The sequence below is a fragment of the Protopterus annectens genome, chromosome 5.part0 (genome assembly GCF_019279795.1).
Source record: "Protopterus annectens isolate FY-2018-M chromosome 5.part0, PAN1.0, whole genome shotgun sequence".
NCBI lineage: Eukaryota > Metazoa > Chordata > Ceratodontiformes > Protopteridae > Protopterus > Protopterus annectens.
Window position 1 is genome coordinate 1,476,503,103 of NC_056735.1, and position 22,835 is coordinate 1,476,525,937.

The 22,835-nt window shown below is 41.7% G+C and overlaps 1 protein-coding gene across 2 annotated transcripts in view; it reads right to left on the reverse strand.

Annotated features, from left to right (window-relative positions):
* Positions 1–381: 381 nt before the first annotated feature.
* The window catches only part of FARP1 (FERM, ARH/RhoGEF and pleckstrin domain protein 1), a 2,534,157-nt gene continuing 2,511,703 nt past the window's right edge, over positions 382–22,835 (reverse strand). For both annotated transcript variants that reach the window (XM_044071307.1, XM_044071308.1), the window contains one exon: positions 382–1,953. In XM_044071307.1, the coding sequence (XP_043927242.1) occupies positions 1,872–1,953 (82 nt within the window). In that variant the 3' untranslated portion in view covers positions 382–1,871. The remainder of the gene's footprint in view (positions 1,954–22,835) is intronic.

The window sequence follows — 22,835 nt, forward strand, 5'->3', positions numbered from 1 at the left end:
TAATTTAATAAAAATGTTTATTAAAAAAAAAAAATAGTGTAGTTTGCCCAGAGTTTGGGCCAATACATGCTAGGTCCCCCCCCCCCCCCACACACACACACATACAATTCCAAGAGATCTTAGAAGGGAAGTGGGTATACAATTGTATTTTGTTTCCTCTGGCTTGGGTCTTTGTACCAGCTGTCTTACCTTCTTAAGAAATAAAACATAATTTAAACCACACACACACACGCACGCACGCACGCACGCACAACACACACAACACACACAAACACACAATAAACAGAAAAAAAATTAAGTGGCACAGGTAAACTGAAAGGGCATGACAAAGTCAGAGAGAGCTTACTGTACTTCAGTAAATAATGCAAAGTTGCAACCATATTCAGTATAAAAAACACAGATTTATTGCCTGTAGTGTACTTACTGTAAAGTAACCTCAATGAGGCAGCTGTTAACATCAAATAACTCTTTTAAAAATCATTTACATACAAACAATGCACAGGATTTCAAAACAATGTCAAGAATTCTTAATCCTTCTTAATTCACGGAAAGGTTATTTATGTTAAAGATATAGCTGCAATCACCTGATTATCTGTGGGTTTAGGTTTCCTGGATTCTTGTTAAAATGAACAACTGCAGAAGTTTAACTACTTTAAAATGAAGAAACACAGGGAAGCATTTCAGTTCACTGATGAAGATGGTCTGTCTTTCTGTCTGAGGGCTGCCAGCATACAAGACACAGTCAGGCATTCATGTGCAAGATGGCATGTATCTGCTATAGGCAATCCATCCCTTTTCATGTTCTTAACTGGGTTCTTTAACAGTGAGTGTACCGATAGCAAACCAGGATCTGTACATTGAGGAAGATGCATGGTCCCAGAGACACCAAGGTCTCTCAATGGCAGTCCTTGTATACTCCTTATAATCTGTACAGAAACAGCAAACTGTAATGATTATTGTCTATCATTCAGTGTGGGCTTAAGTGAAGATATTCTGAACAATGTCATTCATTTTTCATTCTCAGAGGATCCTAAAGCAGAGGATGGGACCAACCCTCAAGGGCTCAAATCCAACATTAAGATGGTAGTTTATTTCAGGTTTGACCAGCACCAGGTCCAAATGAATTACACAGTAGTTGTCGCAACAATTAAGTCTGCTCAACCTCTGATACTGATGTGGGAAACAATTTTTATTTTTAAGACACACCGAATGTGACGAAATGTTAATCACTGCAAACAAAACAACAGGATACTGTCTCTGTGGCCACTAATGCAGTTTCAGATGGCACTCAAAAACAGAAGGGTATTTACTAATATAGGACCCTGGGGGGGGGGGGGGGGGGGGGATATTTTTTTCCATGATAAAAATGCATATGATCAACAGATTTAAATGACATAAAATATGTAACATAATGCAAGAAGTAATTTTAACAATATCGTAGACTGCTGCTGTGACTAGAAAAAAAACACACTTGTATAGTTTGGCACTCTGGTTATGTGTAAAAAAATCAGACTCCTTGGCTGTATTACTACAAGACAGAGCCCACACAAAAGTAACTTCAGCATGCTTGGGTAGTGTAGTTACAAAAGGACACTTTTTATACAAAAAGGTGACTCACACACACACCTACGCAGTAGATATTCATTTGGAGTAGACAGGTGTCTTAAAAAATGATAAATAACCTTAAATGGTTCCCCTTTAAAAACATGAAATCATTTCTAAAATTAAAAGAAACTAAAAATCATCTAAGGAATGTTCGCAAAACTGCAACCTTCTGAAGAGTTAAAAAAATTCACAGTTTTACAAACTTCAGGTGCCCTTCTTAACTGTAAAATGGATGCAAAACTAAAAAGCATGTGAAGATACGGCAGTCAGTATGCGTGAGATTCCTTGCGGCTCAAGATTCGTGTGCGAGAGGCTGAGCTTGTGGCACTTCTGATCACCTCCATCCACCTAGAAAACAAGAGGTCACCATAAACACACTGAATTTTGTCTACTGGGAATAAATGCAGAACAGCTGGCACAGTACGTAATGTAGCAACTTTCAAATATGCAACAATAAAAGGATACTTCTAATAGATTTTCAATGGCAGGGGATGATATGCCTTCATTATTTCCTTGCTTAGCTATCTGCATTAAATGCACTGCAACTGCAGCTAGATTAATTTCCTTAATAACTATACTCATATAACAATTACATCTTGAATGTTCAACATGTTAAATGGCCGACACATCAATGATCGACCAAAATATATCAAGCATTCATTTCACTGACAACACATGTACCAGAAATCTAAATGACTGCAAAATTAAACAATTTCCTTTTCCCATGTACAAACCCTAACCCTACCAAAAATTCAGATCAAAATGTCTTAATAGTAGCAGTGTTACAGAAAGAGTTCTTCTAAGGTAAGGTGCATGGTTAGAATTTGGGTTAGGGACAGGGGTGTGCATGGTTAGGGTTAGAACGGATTATTAAGATGGGTTGAGTTGCTCTGTCCACCTTAGCAATGAGTGTTAACCCTAAACCTAACTCTAATCCTGCCTCTGTATATTTCACTGCACAGCAAGCTTGCACACATCAGCCTGTTTAAGGATGTATGATCCCTTTAACTGTTTTAATATCGGCAGTGCACTCCACTCTATTGTTCTAACAGTCTGAATACCTTTTTAAAAAATTAGTTCTGTACCTAGATAATTTTATTCAAGTGTGGGAAGATAAATGTACTATGCTACATCAGAATGGAGCACTGGGATTCCAAAAGGTCAACAGAAAATAGCAGAAGAATTCAAAATAGTTACATTTTGCAGCACCTTCAGCCTACAACTGTCCTGACTACAAACTTGGTCTACACTGAAACTGAATTCCACTCTGAGAAGGACCAAGTTCTGTCCTTGTCTGCCTTTAACCACCAACATTCATATTATCAAATGATACTGAAATGTCTATACTTCCCCTTTAACAGATGACAGAGAAATAGATTCTGTACTAAAGGTACTCTGACTTACACTCAATGTCTGATGCACTTGGCTAACGTGTTGTTTCCAAGAAAAATAGATATTTTCTAGATAATCACCACATCTCTCTCTCTCTGCAATTTCTCCACTTTCTCTTTAATGTTTTTTTTTTTTTTTGGTAATCTTCAAATCTCGATGCAACTTCCCCATTTTCCTTCCATTGACATATATCTCAAGTTTGTACACTGTTATATATCTGGTCACATAACAGTACAATTTTTTTTGCTCTCATTGCCCTTCCTGTCGTTAGATAATACGCCCATTCTTGGTCAACTGGCCGATTGTTTTCCCATAACCAGAGCAAGCTTTGATCAGGAGGAACCATAATTTAGACGGGCATCATGTTTTTTTTTTAACACCTTTAGTGAATTATTAGTTGTGACACAGACAAACTTACATTTATATAAAAGTAATGAGACCATATTAACAAGTTCACATTTACAAACATTAAAATTCACATCTGTTGTTACAGATTATACAATCTAAGCAACATTCAGTTTTTTCTTCTCTTAAACCTCATTCTTCCTCCAAAACATTTTTTCTAAATGTACCGTTCACACGCTTTCGATCTTTTCTATGTAATTTACTCCTATCCTTTTCTAAAGATCCCACTTCCTATTTTTTATTTCTGTTACAATATTCACTACTTCAAGTACATTTGATTTAGATTTTGATTTCCACTTTGTAGTACTTGCTTTTTTGGCAGCTACCAGAACTAAACTTAACAAGGCCTTTCTATGTTTAGGCAATTCAGATTCATGAATCTCAGCTAAAAAAAAAAAAAAAATTTCCTTAGTTACACTAATTTGCGCGCCCAGTACTCTTGACAGAGTACTCTGAAGGAAATTTTTAAATTCTGCCAACTCATTACACACTCAAAACATATGTTTAAAGTTACCTCTTTCTCCCCATCACACATCCAACCTTTGCCATCTTCCTGAGGAAAAATTCTTTGCAGTCTGCTTGGGGTATAAAAGTATATATGCAAATACTTCCAGGCAAAAATCATAAATCTTCTTGATTTTGTTGCATATATGGGAGCTATACATATATCCCCCATTGTTTCCTTCAGGACTGCATATCTAATCTCTCTTCCCAATCTTTTCTGACCTCCTCTGATTGATTCCTATAGTTATTGTGCAAAATTTTATATGCCCTACTAATTATTCCCTATTTAACAGCATCTTCTGTTCTGGGTAAAAATTCAACCAATGCAGGTCTTTCACTTAGGATTCCTCTATCCTTTTCTATTTGTCTATACTCTAATATCAATCCCTGATAGGGAAAGCAATCACTAGCCTGAAATCTAAATGGATTCTTGGCCTCTTCTCATTCTACTACCTATCCCCTCTAATTATTTGTTCCCAATACCCTGTTTCCTTTGCCAGCTTCCTCCAGTAAATTCCAGCCCCCTCTTGTCTATTCTCTGTACTCCTAATTGCAGTCACCCCTATTAGTGGAATCTCCTTTCTCCACTCCCATGTTGGCTTAGTTCTTAGTAAACTTTCTGCTACTAGTGGAATCTCCTTTCTCCGCTCCCATGTTGGCTTAGTTCTTAGTAAACTTTCTGCTACTTTATGAATATGATATTCTTTATGACTATTGTTATTCTCCTTAAGGATCTGGGACCAAAATCACATTCTTTCCTTATTTCTTGAATTACCTTCCTGCTTCATCATCATCCCATTACACTTTGAATTGTAGCTTTCTGCTTGTGTTATGTATAAGAGTCTTAACTGTGTAGTGCAGAAATACCTATTGAAATCAGGTAATCCTAAACCTCCTTGTTCTATTGGAAGGATCAGTTTATCTCACTAGACTCTTGCCCTCTTCCACTCCTAAATAAAATCCTTCAATTCTTTATTAATTACTATCCACAACTTCTTCTCTGGTTGATAAAAATATGCCTGACCTATGTAAAAAACATTACTGCTTGTATCTTGCTATCCATATCCATAAGAAAGAGCTTCCAGTTTCTCAGTTTTTGTATTATCTTTTGTTTAGTCTCATCCCACATACCCTTATCTGCCATAACATAATCTCTTTTGATCCATACTCCCAAATACTTCATTTTATCATGTCCCCATAAATATCGGTATTGCTGAACCAATTAATGTGTAGGTACATAGTTTACAGGCACAGTCTTTGTTTTATCTTCATTAATTTTATACCCATCAAAAATGGAACTGTCTCAGAATGTTCCACAACACTGAGATGTCATTTTTGATTCCAACAGGCACAAAATGATATCAAGTACAAATAAAGGCAACTTTTCTTGAACACTGTATCAATTATGTCCTTGAATTTCTGAGTCCCTTATTTTCTTTGCCAATGGTTGTAAATATAGTGCAAATATAGTGAAAGAGGACAAACTTGCCTTGTTTTTCTGTTCAGACACAACTTATCAGAGAGGAACCCTTCCACTTCGATTTTTGCTCCGATCCCTCATATATCATTTTAATTAACCTTATTACTGTATCAGGAAATACAAATGCTTACAGTGCCCTACTCATAAAATCCCAAGTTACTCTGCCGGATGCGTTTTCTGCATCAAGATCCACCAATAACAGCAATATTTTCTTACATTTTTTTCCCTCTGGATCCTCATTGTTCTATCAATGTTGTCAAATGTTTGCCTCCCCTACACAATACCACATTGCTCCATATCTGTCAATTTTGGAATCACCTTTGCCATTCTTTTAGCCATTATAAACATACACACTTTTATAATCATGGTTTAAAATTGAAAGGGGCCTATATAAAGCTTGATCAGATGGGCCTTTAAGTCTTGAGGAATTACAGCCACCTCAGCTTTTTCCCATGATATTAGTACCTCCCCTACTTTTAAAATAGTGTTAAACAAAATCTTTATAATTTTCTCCCCTCTTAGTATCCAAACTACCAACAGAATACCATATATTCCTTGAGACATTCCTGCAGATTGGTTATACACCACCATTTTTATCTAGTCTCCTGCAATCTCAACTATTAGTTGTTGAGCCCCATTTACCTCTATCCTTGGCATATTTAAGTCTTCCATAAATATTTCCATTTGAGTTTTTGTCTTGATTTCCTCACTTCTCTGCTTTACACAAACATTTATAAAATTTCCAAAATATCTCTAGTACCTCTTAAAGGATCTCTGGTTATTTTTATTTTTATATGCTCCCTAAGTTTGGCAACAACCCTTTCTACCTTCTGTTGCCTAAGTCACTGTGTCAAAAGTTTTTGTGCTCTGGAGTTCTTCTGTGAGACTCCCCTTATTTTGTAATACTTTAACCTTTATCAACCATTCTAAATAATTCTTATTACTTCTTAACAAGATCTTTTCTTTTATTTCTACCTTAATTTTAAACTCCACTTTCAATTTATCTCACTCACTCTTCCCTAATAACACACAAACAAGTTCCACTACCCATTCCTTAAATTCCTCCCTTTTTAATAGGTAGGTGGGGAAGCACCAGTATCTCATCTTTACTTTATTACCCTGCATTTTTATCTTGGTGTTTACTGGTGCATGATCTGAAAATAGGCCTTGGATGCGTATCAAAGTTCTCAATTAAATGCACATGTTCCTGTGAAACATAATTTCTGTCCAGTCTATCCCAATTATTGCACCTTGAGAATAATATGTAAATTCTCACGGAGTTTCTACTACTGAATTCACGTCTTTTACACCAAATATTTCCATTTTTTTCAGAAATCTATCTTCTGTTATATTTCCCTTCTAGGTCCCCTAGATATATCCTCATCATTGCAAATTAAGTTCCAGTAATAACCTGTAAGTAATAATCCCTGCTGAAAGCTGATTTTCCCAATTTTTTAAAGCTGCATAACAGTAGTTTTAGGTTGAATATATAAATACATGCCAGCAGCCCCTTACTACTACAAATCTGCCATTATATTTTTCCTCTTCTATCACTACTGGAGCAACTCTAGAAATTAGTATAAGCACTCCTCTTTTCCTTTATCCCTGATATTTTGTAAAATATCCATCTTGAAATCCTTTCTTTATCAAAGTCACATGCTTAGTTCTTTTCAAATGTGTCTCCTATAGCATTGATATTTGCACTCTGCATTTCTTAATATAATTAAGTATTCTTTCCTTTTTGTCTATACCTGTGAGACCATTCACAAACCCTGGCTCTAGATGATTGTCACTACTGAAACGACACCCTGATCCCATGTGCAAAAATGGGAGAGGGGGTTATGGGATGAATGGATGGAAAGTGTTGCCATTACGGTAAGAAGTTATTATTCCACTTATTATATATGGCAGCTTTTTTTAAATATCTATTTCCAGCTTTTGTTAGCCATGCATCCATTAATGTTTGGCAGGTTTATCCTTTATACATTTTTTTCTTATCATCAACATTGGAACTTGTTACATTTTACAACTTTTTGTTTCAATAAAAAGCCACAAAAAATAAAATGAAATAAAAACACCCCCAGAACACCCCATAACCTGTTATCTTAATACAAACAAATACAAACATCTTAAAAAATGAGGTTTAACCTTCCTTGTAAAAACAGCTGCTAACACAGACCCTAATTATTCTGAAACTGAGTTTATCCATGCTAAGACTCATGTTATTGCCTGTCCTTCTACTTACACTAACTGGTGTCTGTTCTTTGTTTTATCCGTAACTCCCCTGATATGAAAACAAATCACAAGCTTTCAGAAATCATTAACTTTTAGCCTTGAAGAAACCAGTGTTGTGTCTTTTATTGCCCTATTGTCAGGTTCTGTCCATAGAAGTGTAAGAGAGAAAAGAAAATAAGTAGTCCTGTGTGCTACAACCTGAAAGACTGGCTGAAACATTTACTGCTAAAGAAAAATTGTTCATTATATTCAGTGTTCTCATATTTACTTGTTTTCACTTAAAATTTGTTTTTCGACTAAGTCAAGGGTCTTAATCCAGACATTCACCAATGCAAAAGTAAGAGAAAACATATCTGATTTGAACGTTTACACACCATCTCCCACCTCAAGAATCCAGGATTACAGCCTATTAACCTGCACATACTTTTGTCCAGCTATCTTCTCTTTTTGCACTGTAATGCCTACATTTCTTAATACCAAAGAAAGAGAAGAGCAAGAAGAAAAAAAGACATTGGGCAGGATTCACGAAGCCTCCGTGTAAGAGTTATAACTCTTACACGGAGGCTGCAGTTAAACGGAGTGATGTCAGCATGCTCTGCATATTCATGAGAGCATGCTCACACCTAAGTCTAACACGGTCCGTGTAAGACAGTAGGGGGTGTGTCCGTAGGCCAAGCCCTGCAAGCGGACATGCCCCCAGAAGAGTAAAAGTGCCCAAAGTAAACACCCACGACAGAGTCCAAGGAAATGTGAATAAACACAACACAACACATGCCCCCACAGACTATGAACAGAAAATATATAAATGAACATCTGATATATTTTTTTTAAATTGTAAAGATGTTTAACCGTGAGTGCGCTCGTTTGCGTGGGTGTGCCCGTAGCGCAGCTACAGTTAGCAGTCAGTGGGAAAGCATATAAGAACTAAATATGCAAAGTAAGCCAAGAAGCAATAGCGTAGCGGTAGAGATGTCAGCTGAAGAGCAGGCATTCATGATTCGAGCCCCCACATCACCAACTTTTATTTTTAGCAAAATAAGCAAGAAACAAGTCCCTGACAAACATGTACACATATAAAATCACATTTTATGTAAAATGTAATGAAATAGTCCATTTATTTTGAAGAAATGTGAGGTAACAAAACAATAAAAAAATGCCAGATGTGCCTATAGCTGAGCTACAGTTTAACAAGGTGAGTGCATCTGCCCGTAGGTGAGCAGTGGTTTAACAGGTGCAAAATGAGTGCCCGTAGCTGAGCAGTGGTTTCACATGCTCAAACTGTGTGCCTCTTGCTGAGCTGAGCGTACTATGCGTGCTGACAGCCAAATGAGGCGTAAGCCAGCGCACCCCATTTGCGCGGAGCTGCGCACTGTGCTAACAAGCTAACCGGCGGGCAACGTTGAGCAAGCTGTAACAAAACTGCCTTTACACAGACACACCCCCTAGCCTGTGTAGACAGTCATAAAATATAAAAAGCAGTGGCCAGGTTTCAACCCAGGATACCATGCACCATAGTCAAGGTACTGAACCACTAAGCTATGACAGCTGTACTCAGAAATGCAGTAATAGCAAATATATAGGAATAAATAGAAAGTGGAGCATGACAAAGCAGGTTTTGTGAAGTGGATACAATTCCAAAATGGCCAATCACAGATAAGTGCGGGAAAAACGGCATATATAAGCCCATAGGCGGGAATACACCGCATAAACGATTGTAGAACTGACTTGCAGCCAGAATGTCAGGTGTAGGTGAGGGTAGTTGCTTTTGAGCACAGAGGTGGGGTGTTGAGGAGTCCAGATACATGGTCTGGCTCCTAGTCCACAATCATGAGGCCCAACTCATGCAGGGCCAGGTCCTGTGGGGAGCATATAGGGCTGAGGCATGGGACCGGTTGTCTCATGATCTCACCAGTGCCACAGGGATTCCAAGGACTGGTGAGCAGGTCCGTCACCACCATGTGGACCTGAAGAGATGCAAGCAGGACCAATTGAACCTTTGGATCCAGGAGGCCCGGCAAATGCCCAATGCCCCACTACTGAGTAAGTTACATTTAATTATGTATGTAAGAAATTAAATTAGCTGATATTATGGAGATGTGTATTCCAATATTACTTCATTTATATTACAGCTGCAGGTGTCCGTTCTGCGAACCGACGAGCCTATGGTGATAGGCTGGTGTGGTTGCACCACCAGGCAGGTCAGTAATCCACTCCCAGTAACTGTAAAGAAATATAAAAGTATGACAGTTAGCAAAAGAGTGCAGTGTAGTCACTAAGTAATAAAATGTGCAAGTAACAGTGTAAAAGTGTTTGCAAGTATTGCTTGATTACAAAAGTGTGTTGCAGTCTGAAATCCAAACAGAAAAATGAAAATGTCTGAAATAAATTCTGAAATAAAGATGCCCCACCTATAATATCATAGTGCACAACCTGCAGCAGGCTGAAAAGTACAGCTGCAGAAGATGAGCAACTCACATGTGTGACATATATCCCTGTTGAAATACTGAAACATGACAGAAGTGAGACTGCTGGAAATGATTGTAATAACTACAGGTAAAACATGTCAATAAAGCCTAGAAGTAAGTACCATCCTGAATAGTAAAATGAAAACAAGTGAGAGGGTGTGAGAAAGAGTTATGAATCCACCAATAAAGTAGTAATAACCACTGTATAAAGTATACTGCAGTCAGTACAGAATGAAATGAATGTGACAAGTAGAACCAAACTGTGAAATGTGTCCAAAGTGTTGCTGCAGCTGGAATGTGTTCCCCAAAATCTGGATATGTTGCTCTCAGTCGGCAATATGCAGATAGTATGATTGTCTGAAATATCAAACATTCACAGTTGTCTATAGCTATATAAAACAAATGTAGCAGGATGATGTAGCTGAACAAAGCCAGATATGAACGTGTATGAATAACAATAAAATGTATATTGATGTAGCAGTAACAGTCCTATCACCAAAGTGAAGTAGTTATCATATAGGAAACTGTAGTTAGAACAGTAGTGTGTATATATCTGTAGCTATTAGAAATGTACAGCATATGTATTGGTATTTGAAGGTGTTAATAATATTTTCTTCACCCCACCCTATAACCACATATAATCCATTCCACGTGAAAATGGTATGTGCAATCACAATTAACACCCCTGGACATTTGTCCCGATGGGTCCTAAATATTTGCATGTCCGTTGATGCATCTGCCCTGTTCATACATCCAAACCTGATGGCCTGTTGCCATTAATCAACCCTGCATGTTGTTGGACTGTGTATTGCTGTTCAAATTATGCATGTGTTATGCTTGCTGTTCAATGGTGTGAATATCTGGGTGTTTGGTTAATGGGAATACTAATGCATGCTGTTACAACTAATTGCGAATGGTATTGTATGTTACTAACCCAAACTGTCATGACATAATGCAAAACATAGAATGACAGGGAAGGCAGGTTCCAGCGGACCCACCTCTCCCACCTCAGCTGGCGAGTGCACCTGGCACTAGTGCCCAGTCTGGACCCTCCGGTGGCCCTGTGCCACCTGCGGGTGGAAGCGCTGCAGGGGATGAGGACCGTCCCCCCTCTGCAAGCGTGGCCAGAGGAGAACCACCACTCACACTCCGTAGCGTCCGGACTGTGGTGCGTAGGGAGATCCGGGACTCTGTTCTCGAGCCCCTACGCCAGCTTGAGGCACAGGTGGCACAACTTACGGGCATGCCTGTTGCCCGGCCTACACAGCCCCCAGCACAGTCCCGTCCTGGGCAGTGAAGGAACAGTGGCAACTGCCCATGGGTGGGGATATCAGTTCTACTGTTGCCATCTGTGGGCTCATGGGCTCTGGATATCCAAACCTCCGTCCCCGTCAATTGTGTAACCCCCCCACACGTGTCATACACCACCCCTGTATGCGTCTTGTTTGTCTTGTCTGTTGACCTACCCAACCTACCTCCCCAGCTATACCGACTTCCCTCACCTGACATACCACTCTCACCTGAAAAAAAAAAAAGGGCACTCTGTACCCACAAAAAAATTACGCCCCATACATAGCTGCCCATTCCGCACATATGTCTACCAGACATGTAAACTATCAATTACAATTGGCTGTACAACAAGTATTACTGTTGTCCTTACACCTCTTTCAGGGGTGGAAGGTATCAAATGTCACACCAAATTACAAACATATGCACAGCTGTTGCTGATGAAGAAATGGGCAGCTATGGGCCTTACCTACATCCCTCCTGCAAAACCCAAGCTTGTTTCCCTACTGTCTTACCCTCTTTGTGACCCCTTTTTCACTACTTTCCTGTCTCCCCATTTTCATTTCTTTCAAAGAAAATAGTGCGGGTGTGCGCCAAAGTAAGCACATTTAAGCGGTTGTAAGCGGGTGTGCGCGTGTGTGCGCGGAGCTAAACGCCAGTGCACATGCGTGAGCTTCGCGCAAACCAGCACTAACCCGGTTATAACTGCTTAAAAGTGCCTTAGTCACTTTGATTGACAGGTCCTGTAGTCAGTTCAGAAGCAAAATAAAATCCCACTGGCAGTCCCGAACCCAGGACCTTGGAAACAGTAGTCTGCATGACTTACCACTAAGCCATGACTCTTATACAAGAACATTGTGCTAAAATAAATATATCATGTAATAGTAGGAATGAATGTAAAGGGAATATAGGATGTGTAGTACACAAAGCATGTCATTTAGAATTACTGTCAAAACTAGTGGATTTCAATAATAGTAGTGAAACAGAAACAGCCATGCTAGTTGGTAGCTAGTAGATAATAATGTCACTGTAGCACCTTGCAAGCCTCACACATACTCAAAGCAGGATAATCACTGCCCATACCCCACAACCTCTTACAGGAACACATCCGGACCAAGTAATAAAATATGTGGAGCAAAGGCCCAAAACCAGGGACACATTACAAATAATGTTACAACAAACGCAGACAGTTCAGAGAGTAACAGGGTCTGCATTTTGTGGGATGTTTGGAAGTGTATGAAGTCTGAAACTTGAATGTTTGTCACTATATTCTGACTTGAGCCCAGAGTGATTTGCCAGAAAAAGCTGTGCATGAGATATTGACCAAAATATGAGGCAGAAATGTGGACAACCTGCAAATATTTGTACACAGGAGAGGTCTGACACCACCATATTTGAATAGTTAAGAGCCTAGACATAGCAACAGTGAATGACTTACAGGGATGCCCCACAGACTCCATGTGAAATGTACAAACAGTAGGCAGAAAGGTGTAACAACACATGCAATGGTAACTATGGAGTCCTGAAAGTATTCACCACTTGCATGGCAGAATAAGTGTAGTAATACATATGCTCATGCTAACCCACAGTCACAACTGCAGCATACCAGACAATTTAATGGGTGTACCCCACTGATATGTACCATTCCATGAGGCAGATAACAGATGAACCTGAGAGTCTCTGGGGCCTGCTCAGCAGCATACTCAAATACCCTAATAGATGTCAAGGCCCACACCATAGCCAGACCACACTGCATGCTGTAACACCCTAGCAGATATAGCATTCATTCCAAGGTGTGAATGTACATGGAAAATAGGAAAGCTACAGCAGCACACTACAGTCAGGACACCTAGCAGGCATACAAGTAGTGACTGTAAAGGGCAAATATTGAAGCCTTAGCAACAAAGTGCAAGCAAAAGTGAAAGGAAAGCACACACACACACATTAACAGTAGTAGTAGTTGTAGGTGTCAGTGTACATACACAGTTAGTACAGGAAACTGGAGAAATGAATGGAGGAATGTTAATCTACAACACAGCTGGAAATATGAGAGAGATACCAACCTTTACACTCACAGAATATTGTCCACAGCATACCAGCATGGTCCCTGCCCTTAAAATCTGAAAGGGCTATGCCTATCTCACATACCTTTTTATAGCACTGTTTTGAAATCACAGTGAGAACTGCAATCAGTACACAACTGGCTGCATGCAATTAGCAAATTCTGGCTAACAATTGGTGCAGAGGCCATCACATGGACATATGCAGATACCTACAAAAGTATGCTGTACTCCCAGTCCACACATGCAATACTTTCATTGCACCCTGAGGAGGACGTGAGAGACAGACAGACAGAGAGAGAGAGAGAGAGAGAGAGAGAGACAGAGACAGAGAAAATTGAAATTAAGCAGACACAAACAAAACTGTTCAGCAACAGCCACCTGAAAGCTGACAACTGGCAAGTGGAGCAGCAGGACAGAAAACCAGACAGCAACACAAGCAGCTGTGACAAACACAGGTAATGTAAAGTAATACTATACAGGTCTACATACTGTGAACCCTCCATATGTGTCATTGGTCTGTATCCATATGTATATGAAGATGTGTAAAGGGCAGGGGACATACAGCAACTATCAGTGAAGGCTGTACATACATCTGTATGTGAGAGCATCTATGTGCACATATCAATGTAGGTTGACTGTAGGTTGTAGTGCAATGTACAAAGTAGGTTTCACAGTTATGTATGTTTAGCAGTATGTTAGTGTGTGTATACAGTATGGTAGACAAACATGTTGATATACCTGTCTATCATATGGATACGTATGTATGTCAAAATATGTATGTATGTATGTATATATATATATATATATATATATATATATATATATATATATATATATATATATATATATGATATGCATATATGTATACATACATAGAGAGAGATGTAGGAATACATAGACAGATGTAGATAGATAGAATATGTACAAACATATATATGTAATGCACACATACAGATATAGATATATGTAGATACATATACATAGACAGACTGATCTGACTATCTACAGGTATGACTGTATATGACGACCTCAACACCCCTGTCCCACCCCCTCTGTCACTCTCACCCCCTCTGTGTCCCCCCCTCCACATCTATAGCAATATATGTACATCAATATATATATATGTGTATATGTATACAGACATATATATATATATATATATATATATATATATATATATATATATATATATATATACATATATATATATATATATATAGAGAGAGAGAGAGAGATGTATATATATTCTGAGTGAGGCACATGTGTACAGATGTATTGCAACAGGTGCCTGGTGACAAAGGCATGGAGTGAACACCAGTGTCAAAACCAGAGTACCATACCCCATTTCAAATCACCTACACCAGTAACCACCAGATATGTGATTGGCTGCCCACCACTGCATGTGTCACGGGTGAACAGGGTCATAAATGTGAATAATAGTGCCCCCAATGATATTCACAGTGGCACACTATTCCTGGAATACCTGCACATGGTATGTGTCAGCAGACATGGTGTGTCAGCTATGGACATGTAGGTCGGTGTACCCCTTAACACCACATAATGGATGCCATGGTATGGACCTCACATGACAGCTACAGATATGGAGACGGACACAGTGACATGTACAACACTGTGACAATGCACTCAAACACATTACCAATGCACAGTGACTGACAACACCACAGAGTACACACATACTACCCACATAGAGGTTACCACTCCTGGATTTACATACGTAAGTCACACCCATGACAGATGTCCAACAACCATAGTAACACCTCACACCATCCACAACCTAAATGACTGCTGTGTGTCGTCCATGCCACTGCAATAGAGAGCACATGTGTAGGTAAAAGTTCCTACCCACAGATAAGACATACCCTGCAATAAACCACACAGTGTTAAGAAGCAAGACTCCCCATGAGTACATGTCACACATACACCTGCTGAATGTTAGTCAGATAGGTAATATGCCATATGAGTCACCCTGTGTAACTGTGTGACAGCAGCAGGTACCATCACACCACATGTGTCACAATGGTCAGGGTAGCAGAACAGTATGCTGCTGTAGTCCCAGGGGCAATAGCATATTGTATAGTATTGTATTGTAATGTAATGTATTGTGTTGTATTGTATTGGTATGTTGAGGTGCCTCCTTCGTGGAGTGGAACCACTGCTGCTGTGCGCCAGTGTACAGGTACATATCCTGTAGTCAGGCTAGTGTTACATAGCACTTCTATATGTGTGTTTAGCTCCTGTCAGAGTTTATGTAGCATGCAACTGGGGATACCATCAGGTCCCAGTCATGTTGTGTATTCTGCTTTCATGAGGGCGGCTCTCACCTGGACATCTGTGATGACAGGGAGGTTACAGTCAGCTGGGATAACTATGTCCTATTTTGGGGGAGAGGGCGGAGTGACACCTGCACTGAACCTGTCTGCCACAATGTTGTCAATATCTGTGGTTTCAGTGAAATATTTGTTGTTGTGTACTAACTATGGGCATAGAGGATGGATTCTGACCAGGTTGCTAACATAACTGAAGAAGGCCTTCTGGTTATCTGTAGTGTCCCTCTTGATTTCCATCTCAAAGTTGCCCATGGATGTTTGTATGATGGAAAATAGATCCTTACTAGTGCTGCTCAGACATGCCTTCCCTTTATGGAATTATGCTCTGTCTTGCAGTAGCTTCCATCTTTTGTAATACAATCTGTCTATGGCTGGGGTCCACCAGACAGGATGCTGTCCCTTTGTGGAGAGTGTCTTGGTCATATATGGGATTGCATGATCCATGCATTCTCGGAGATGTCTGTAGAAAGCATTTGTGTAGGGGTCAGCATTGTGGGTTGTATCTGCCACTGGCCCAGTGGGCTGAAAGGATACCATGTCACTGTTACAAAGTGTAAAGTTTGCATCTGCAATGTTATTCACTATAGTCGTTTGTGCTGGTGGTGGAGGTGGGATATGTATATCCAGGGCAATTAGTGTGTGGTCAGCTCACAGTAGTTGATGATGTAGGCCATACAGTACCTAGATACAAACCCCCAGAGTGAGGATGTGCTCTTGACCTGAATCAGTGTTCTGAATGCTGGGGTTTGGTAGTATGTCGTATGGAGTGTGCCAGGTACTGTTGCACAGTTGCTGGCTGAGCACTGATACCTGGCCATTTACATGTGTATCCACCAATAGACAGACAGATGCTATATATGTGAGATATGTTGTATCATAACAGTCGAGTAGCATGTGTAGTATGTGTGCCAAATTCTGCTGACATATATTGCTGATATCAGGTTATTTTCTTTTTCAGGTACATGGCTAATCCCACGGAATCCCGCTTACTCGACAGCTGAGGATGAGGAGATACACCAGAGCCTGGTGCGGGATTATGCAATACTCTTTTCCCACACCAGCCAGAATCAGCAGGAGAGGGCTGCACTGTGGCAAGACCTGGTCCGTCGGGTAAATGACATAGGCACGCATAATAGGACATATGAGCAGATACGACATCACTGCAGTGATTTAATCAGAAATGTCCGTCAGCGTGCGTCGGATATCCACAGGCAACAGGTCGCCACAGGTGGTGGGGTGGCTACACATCCCCCACTCACCAGACTGGAGGGACTACTCATGAGTGTAGTGGCTCCAGTCCGCCAGCAACAACAACAGCAGCAGACATGCATTATGATGGAGGCTGGAGCCACGCAGCAGCAAGACAGTGAGCGTGCAGGTAATATGCCATATGTATAGTTGACTGTTGTGTACACTGGTAGTTAATGCATGTGTGAGGTGTGTCCTTGGTTTGTAGCTGTCACCATAGTATTTAATGTGCAAGTGTGATATCCTCAATATTAGCAGCTGACCTGTGAAAGGCGACTGTTGTACTACTGACCTGTATCATACTCAGTAACAATGGCACAGTTGTGCCCACTGACATTAGTTTCTTCACGTCTGCAGGTCCCTCCGGTGAAACAGCAATGCAGCCTATCCATGCTGGTGAGTGTGTATCAACAATACCTGTAATAGTCTTGACAGTAATAGTAATATTAGGCTCACTTAGTAGTGCTCTTTGTATGCATGTAGGTGTGTCTGTGTCTGTGTGTTGATATCACGCATACTGAGTACTGTACAATTGTGTGAAACTGTGTGCATGTGTACGTGTACATGTGTGCATGTGTGCACCTGTGCATGTGTGCATCTGTGCATGTGTGCATGTGTGCACCTGTGCATGTGTGCATGTGCGCATGTGTGCATCTGTGCATGTGTGCAAGTGTGCATGTCTGGACCTGTGCATGTGTGGATGTGTGCATTACTGGTAATGTGTAGACATTGTAAACTGTGTTTCCTGTTTCCCTCCCACAGGTTCTGGTGCTGCTCTGGTGTCATGTAGCAGGGAACCTGAATCAGGTGCCATGGGTACTGATAATGACGACATCTGTGTAATGGCACAGGAAGGTATGCCAGGGTCCGCCATTGGTCAGCCGATTGACAGTACACAGCTGTCGACCCCATCAATGCGCACAGTTATCCTGCCAATACACCCTTTGTCACCAATGTCCCTAGGTGATGGAGAGCATACAGTGGGCATTGACCAGGGTCATGTGGTATCTGTGGCACATGCCTCCCCACACAGCAGCCATGGGCATGGCCCAGAGATGGTACCACACAGACAGATGTCCAGGGGTTCTCGTGGGAGCATCCGTGGGCGTACTGCCCCTGTCAGACGTGCCCACAGAGGTCTTACAACCTCAGCTATGTTTCGGACCGTCATGTAGGCACAGTCACGTATGGAACGGTACACCAGACAGGGTCTGAGGGAGCTAATAGCATGTCGCACAGCCATGACTGACAGTATGCGTGACATTGCGGCTGCCATCCGTAATTTCACCGATGTCATAGACAGACGTTATGGGGACATATTAGACCTGTTCCACAACTACATGTCCATGAGCCAGGGCAATGGTGGACGGTTGAGGCATCGACCACATAGATGTGTAGTAATAGTATCATGTTGTTAGCAGTATTGTGTGCTGAATTAATTGTGGGTATATCACAGCATGCCTGATGCAGTAAGGGTGTGATTGTCATGTACTGTTGTCTACACCCATGGTAAGTACCATAGTGTATCATCTGCACATGTTGGCATACTGGTGGTAAGGATGTCAACAGAAGGCTACATACATAGGTAGCACAGGGGATAAGGTAATGAATGTAGTAATACGCAATGATGGACATGTAAACTGCAAGTGGCATGTTGCCCACACTGGACTCTGCAATGCGGATGTTTGAGGATGTTGATATGTGTGCAGTACTACACGACTGGTACAGGACACACAGGAGCACCCTAGCACTGCAAGCTCACACCTCATACCATGCTAGACAGCCCCAACACACAAAACTAACTGTCACAGGAGGGAGAGTCCCCATATATGTCAGGGATACTGTGGTGGCAGGCCAGGTAGCATACATCCTACTAAGTATGGAACCACTGAGTGAAGGCTCAGTGTCTGTTATTTGACATGTGTATTACTGCAGGTTTGAGCACATGGGTTTCCATCCAGTTATTGTACATCCTGACAGTACATGGTCTGTACACTTGCGTGCTGAGACTGGACCCTAGCCATCTGACGCGTGTATTTCCATGTACATGTGCATAGTGCCTGCATATTTGCAGTGTTACCTACTGGAAGTGGTACAGCTTGTTTGTTGTACAATGGACTACATGCAGCCCTGTTTACTGTAGCTTTGTTTGCATGCATGTTTGCTTGCAATTACCCTGGAATACTGATCCCACCTGCAATGCATAGTTATAGAGCTTCTGTGGACTCCTAGTGCCATCTGCATAGCTTACTATATGTATGTCCATGTCTCACTTGACAGAATGTCACTGTTTGTCCTGTTCACATGTACGTAGCCTGTGACACATTGCATATGACTTACCTGGCATGTGTCCACGTGAGCAGTCATATATGCTACTGCTAACTAATCACAGGCACTACACCCTCACATATTCATCTTCTGTTGAATCACCTGCTTCGCTAGGGATGGCCTGCACCTGTCACCCCTGGGCTTTCAGATATTGGCAAAGGCCCTTGCTACCCCCATAGTGCCTATGTTAGGCAAGGCTCAAATGACAAACCCACCTTCATAGGTATCACAAGGGATAAGAAACTAAGAGTAATGCTACCCAACGCCAGAAGTCTAAACCTCAAGATGCATGCACCTGAAACTCTCCTTGGCATGGAGAACATTGATATCTGTGCAGTAACAGATGCCTGGTTCAGGGCTACTGAGAGCACACCAGCACTACCAGGTTTAACCTCATACCATGCTTTTCAGCCCCAAAACTTGGAATGAACCACAAATGGAGGGGGAGTATTGATATTCATCAAAGATACCCACACCTCCAGGTTGATGGCAAAGCACCAAGCATCAGAGACTATCCATGTGCAACTAACAATGGGTGAAACTGCCTTCCAGATTATAGCCTGCTACAGACCACCCTCCCAAACCCAAGAACTGCACTTGGCTGTCCTGTGAACAGTGGAAATATGAAGGTCTCTCCAAACACCATTATATTGGGCGACGTCAACTACCCAAACATGGACTGGGAGCATGACTCTAGCTCCAACACCCTAGGCCAAAGATTCCTAGAATATATGAGCTCAAATGCTATGGAACAACTTGTTACCACTCCCACAAAAAGGGTAAACATACTGGACCTGATCATCACCAACATGGGGACTCTATGCTCCAGACCAAAAGTGTATCCCTCACTGGTAAGATCGGACCATAATCTAATCTCACTGGATATTCACATCCCGACCCCACCCCCTGCCCAGAACACCACAGTGAACAACTTCTCTAAAGCAAATTCACACTCCTCAAAACTGAGGTGGAAACCTTCAAAGCCCCCGGGCCTGTGGAAACTACAGACCAGACCGCAGATTCCTCTATAAACGCATTCTATGGACACCTTCAAGAATGCGTGGATCATGTGATCCCGAATAAAACCAAGACCCAATCCTCCAAAGGCAGACGTCCTGTCTGGTGGACCCCAGCCATAAACAAACTACACAATAGAAGGAGGAAGCTACTAAATGATACAGCAAATTCCCAAATAGGGAAGGCATCACTGATCAGTATTAGCAAATAACTACAGGCACTCATAAGATTGTCTAAGGCCAGCTTCAAGAGAAATTGCACAGGACACTAAGGATAATCACAAGGCTTTCTTTAGTTATGTTAGGAACCTGGGTGGTAATTCTCAGATATGCTCAGAGGTATTCCAAAATGTCAATAGAAACACCAAACCCACAGACATTGCCAACATTCTAGCTGACAGGTTCAGTGCAAACTTCTCACCCCCCTCCACACTGAAAGGGCAAATATGTATCCCAGCAGAGTGCTGCCCCCCTGACATCTCAGATGCTCAGGTAAGAGCCGCCCTCTCCAAAGCAATACACACTGCATCAATGGGACGAGACAGTGTCCCGGGCTGTGTCCTACATGACCTCCAAGATGTGCTACAACCAAACATAAACCTACTGTTCAATCCCAGCCTTACTACAGGATATGTGTCCAAAGTGTGGCGTACAGCAACAGTGGTCCCTCTACAGAAAGGTGGTGCCTCAATGGATCCTGGACACTTATCACCCCATAAGCCACACTAGCTTGGTCTGCAGAGCTATGGAAAGGATCATCATGGACCACATAAATATAGATATTGCGGACCTACAGACACTGGTTCATACCCAGTTTGGCTTTGTTAAGGGCAGATCCTGCCTCTCAAACCTGGTTGATTTCTTTGAAACAGTCACCAAGGCCATTGATGAGGGGAAGGTGGTTCACACAGCCTACCTGGACCTCACAAAAGCCTTCAAAACAATACCCCACTCGGGCATTCTAGAGAAGCTCACCAGCTTAAATATAAGCCCCTATGTCACTAGATGGATTGCACACTGGCTCAAGGACAGAACCCACATGGTTAGAATTGCTGGAGCCATGCCAGACTCCAAACCAGTTACGAGTGGTGTCCCACAAGGCTCAGTCCTGGGACCTCTCTTGTTTGGTATATATTTATCGGAGGTACAGGCCAACACGGAAGGACTGTGGCTGACCAAATATGCAGATGACTGCAAACTGGCCGCCATAATCGACTCTCCAGCCAACACAAGCATCTTCCAAAGGGGCATCATAGAAACACACAATTTGTGCCAGAGCCATGGCCTCCAACTGAATGCAAAAGTGTGTATAGTCATCCCCTTTGGCAAAAACAAAGTGCCCACAAAGTACCACATAGGTGGTACTCCATTACGTACAGAAGAAGTAATTAGGGACCTGGGGACCCAAGTTGACAGCAATCTCTCATTTGACAACCACGTGGCCAAAGTGGTTAGAAAGACATTGTATATAGCCCACCCCATCATGAAGGGATTCACATCTACATCAGGGGAGGACATCGTGCCTCTTTACTCATCCCTCATCAGGCCCATAATTGAGTACAATCCCCCTGTCGGGATGTACCTTACCAGACACCTGCAGCAACTGGAAAGACCCCACAAGTACCTCACCAAGAGGATAAAAGGGCTCAAACAGATGCCATATACTGACCGGTTAAATAAACCCCAGCTCTACTCAGTGGCATACCGCCTGTTCAGAGGCGATCTGTGCCTAATGTATAACACCACGTCGAACCCGGAATTAATGGGCATGCTGCACCTGAGAATATCCAAATCCCATCGGGATACACGCTTGAGAGACCTGAGCCTCAGCACTGAAATAAATAGGACATGCTGGAGGGACAGATTCATAACCCAGAGGCTCACTTCACTCTGGAATAAAATCCCAGTCCAGGTTAGGCAGAGTCCCTCATTGACTCTCTTCAAGAGGAATTTTGATGAGTGGATGGGACATTGTAGGTTTACCCCAGGTATCACTTCTGTGTCACTGTTAGACAGAGGCACAGTATACTAACCTCGGAAAAGGGCATGGCAAGATATATTTACAATGGATGGCGACAGCCAAACACATTCTGGCTAGGTTCTTAAATGCCCTAGGGCAGATTGCCTAGTATGACGCTATGAACCTATGAACCTATGTACCTTGTTCCCCATTGGCCCTATGTGCTGTTAATCACCATGGCAATCACAATACTATGGTAGCATGTTCAAAGGTCAGTTGTCAGTCACCTCTATGCTACAGTTGTGGAATATGTGGGTCATGTGGCAATGTCACAGCTGTCACATGTACACAGTCAACCCTCTCCCCTACACATGGACATACAACACATGTATGAGATGGAACCACATAGCCAAACTGGGGAATAAGCACTCTGAACCCAGTACTGGCATAACCTGTCAGGTGGCATGCAATACTACAGTGACTACAATACCAGTGTGAT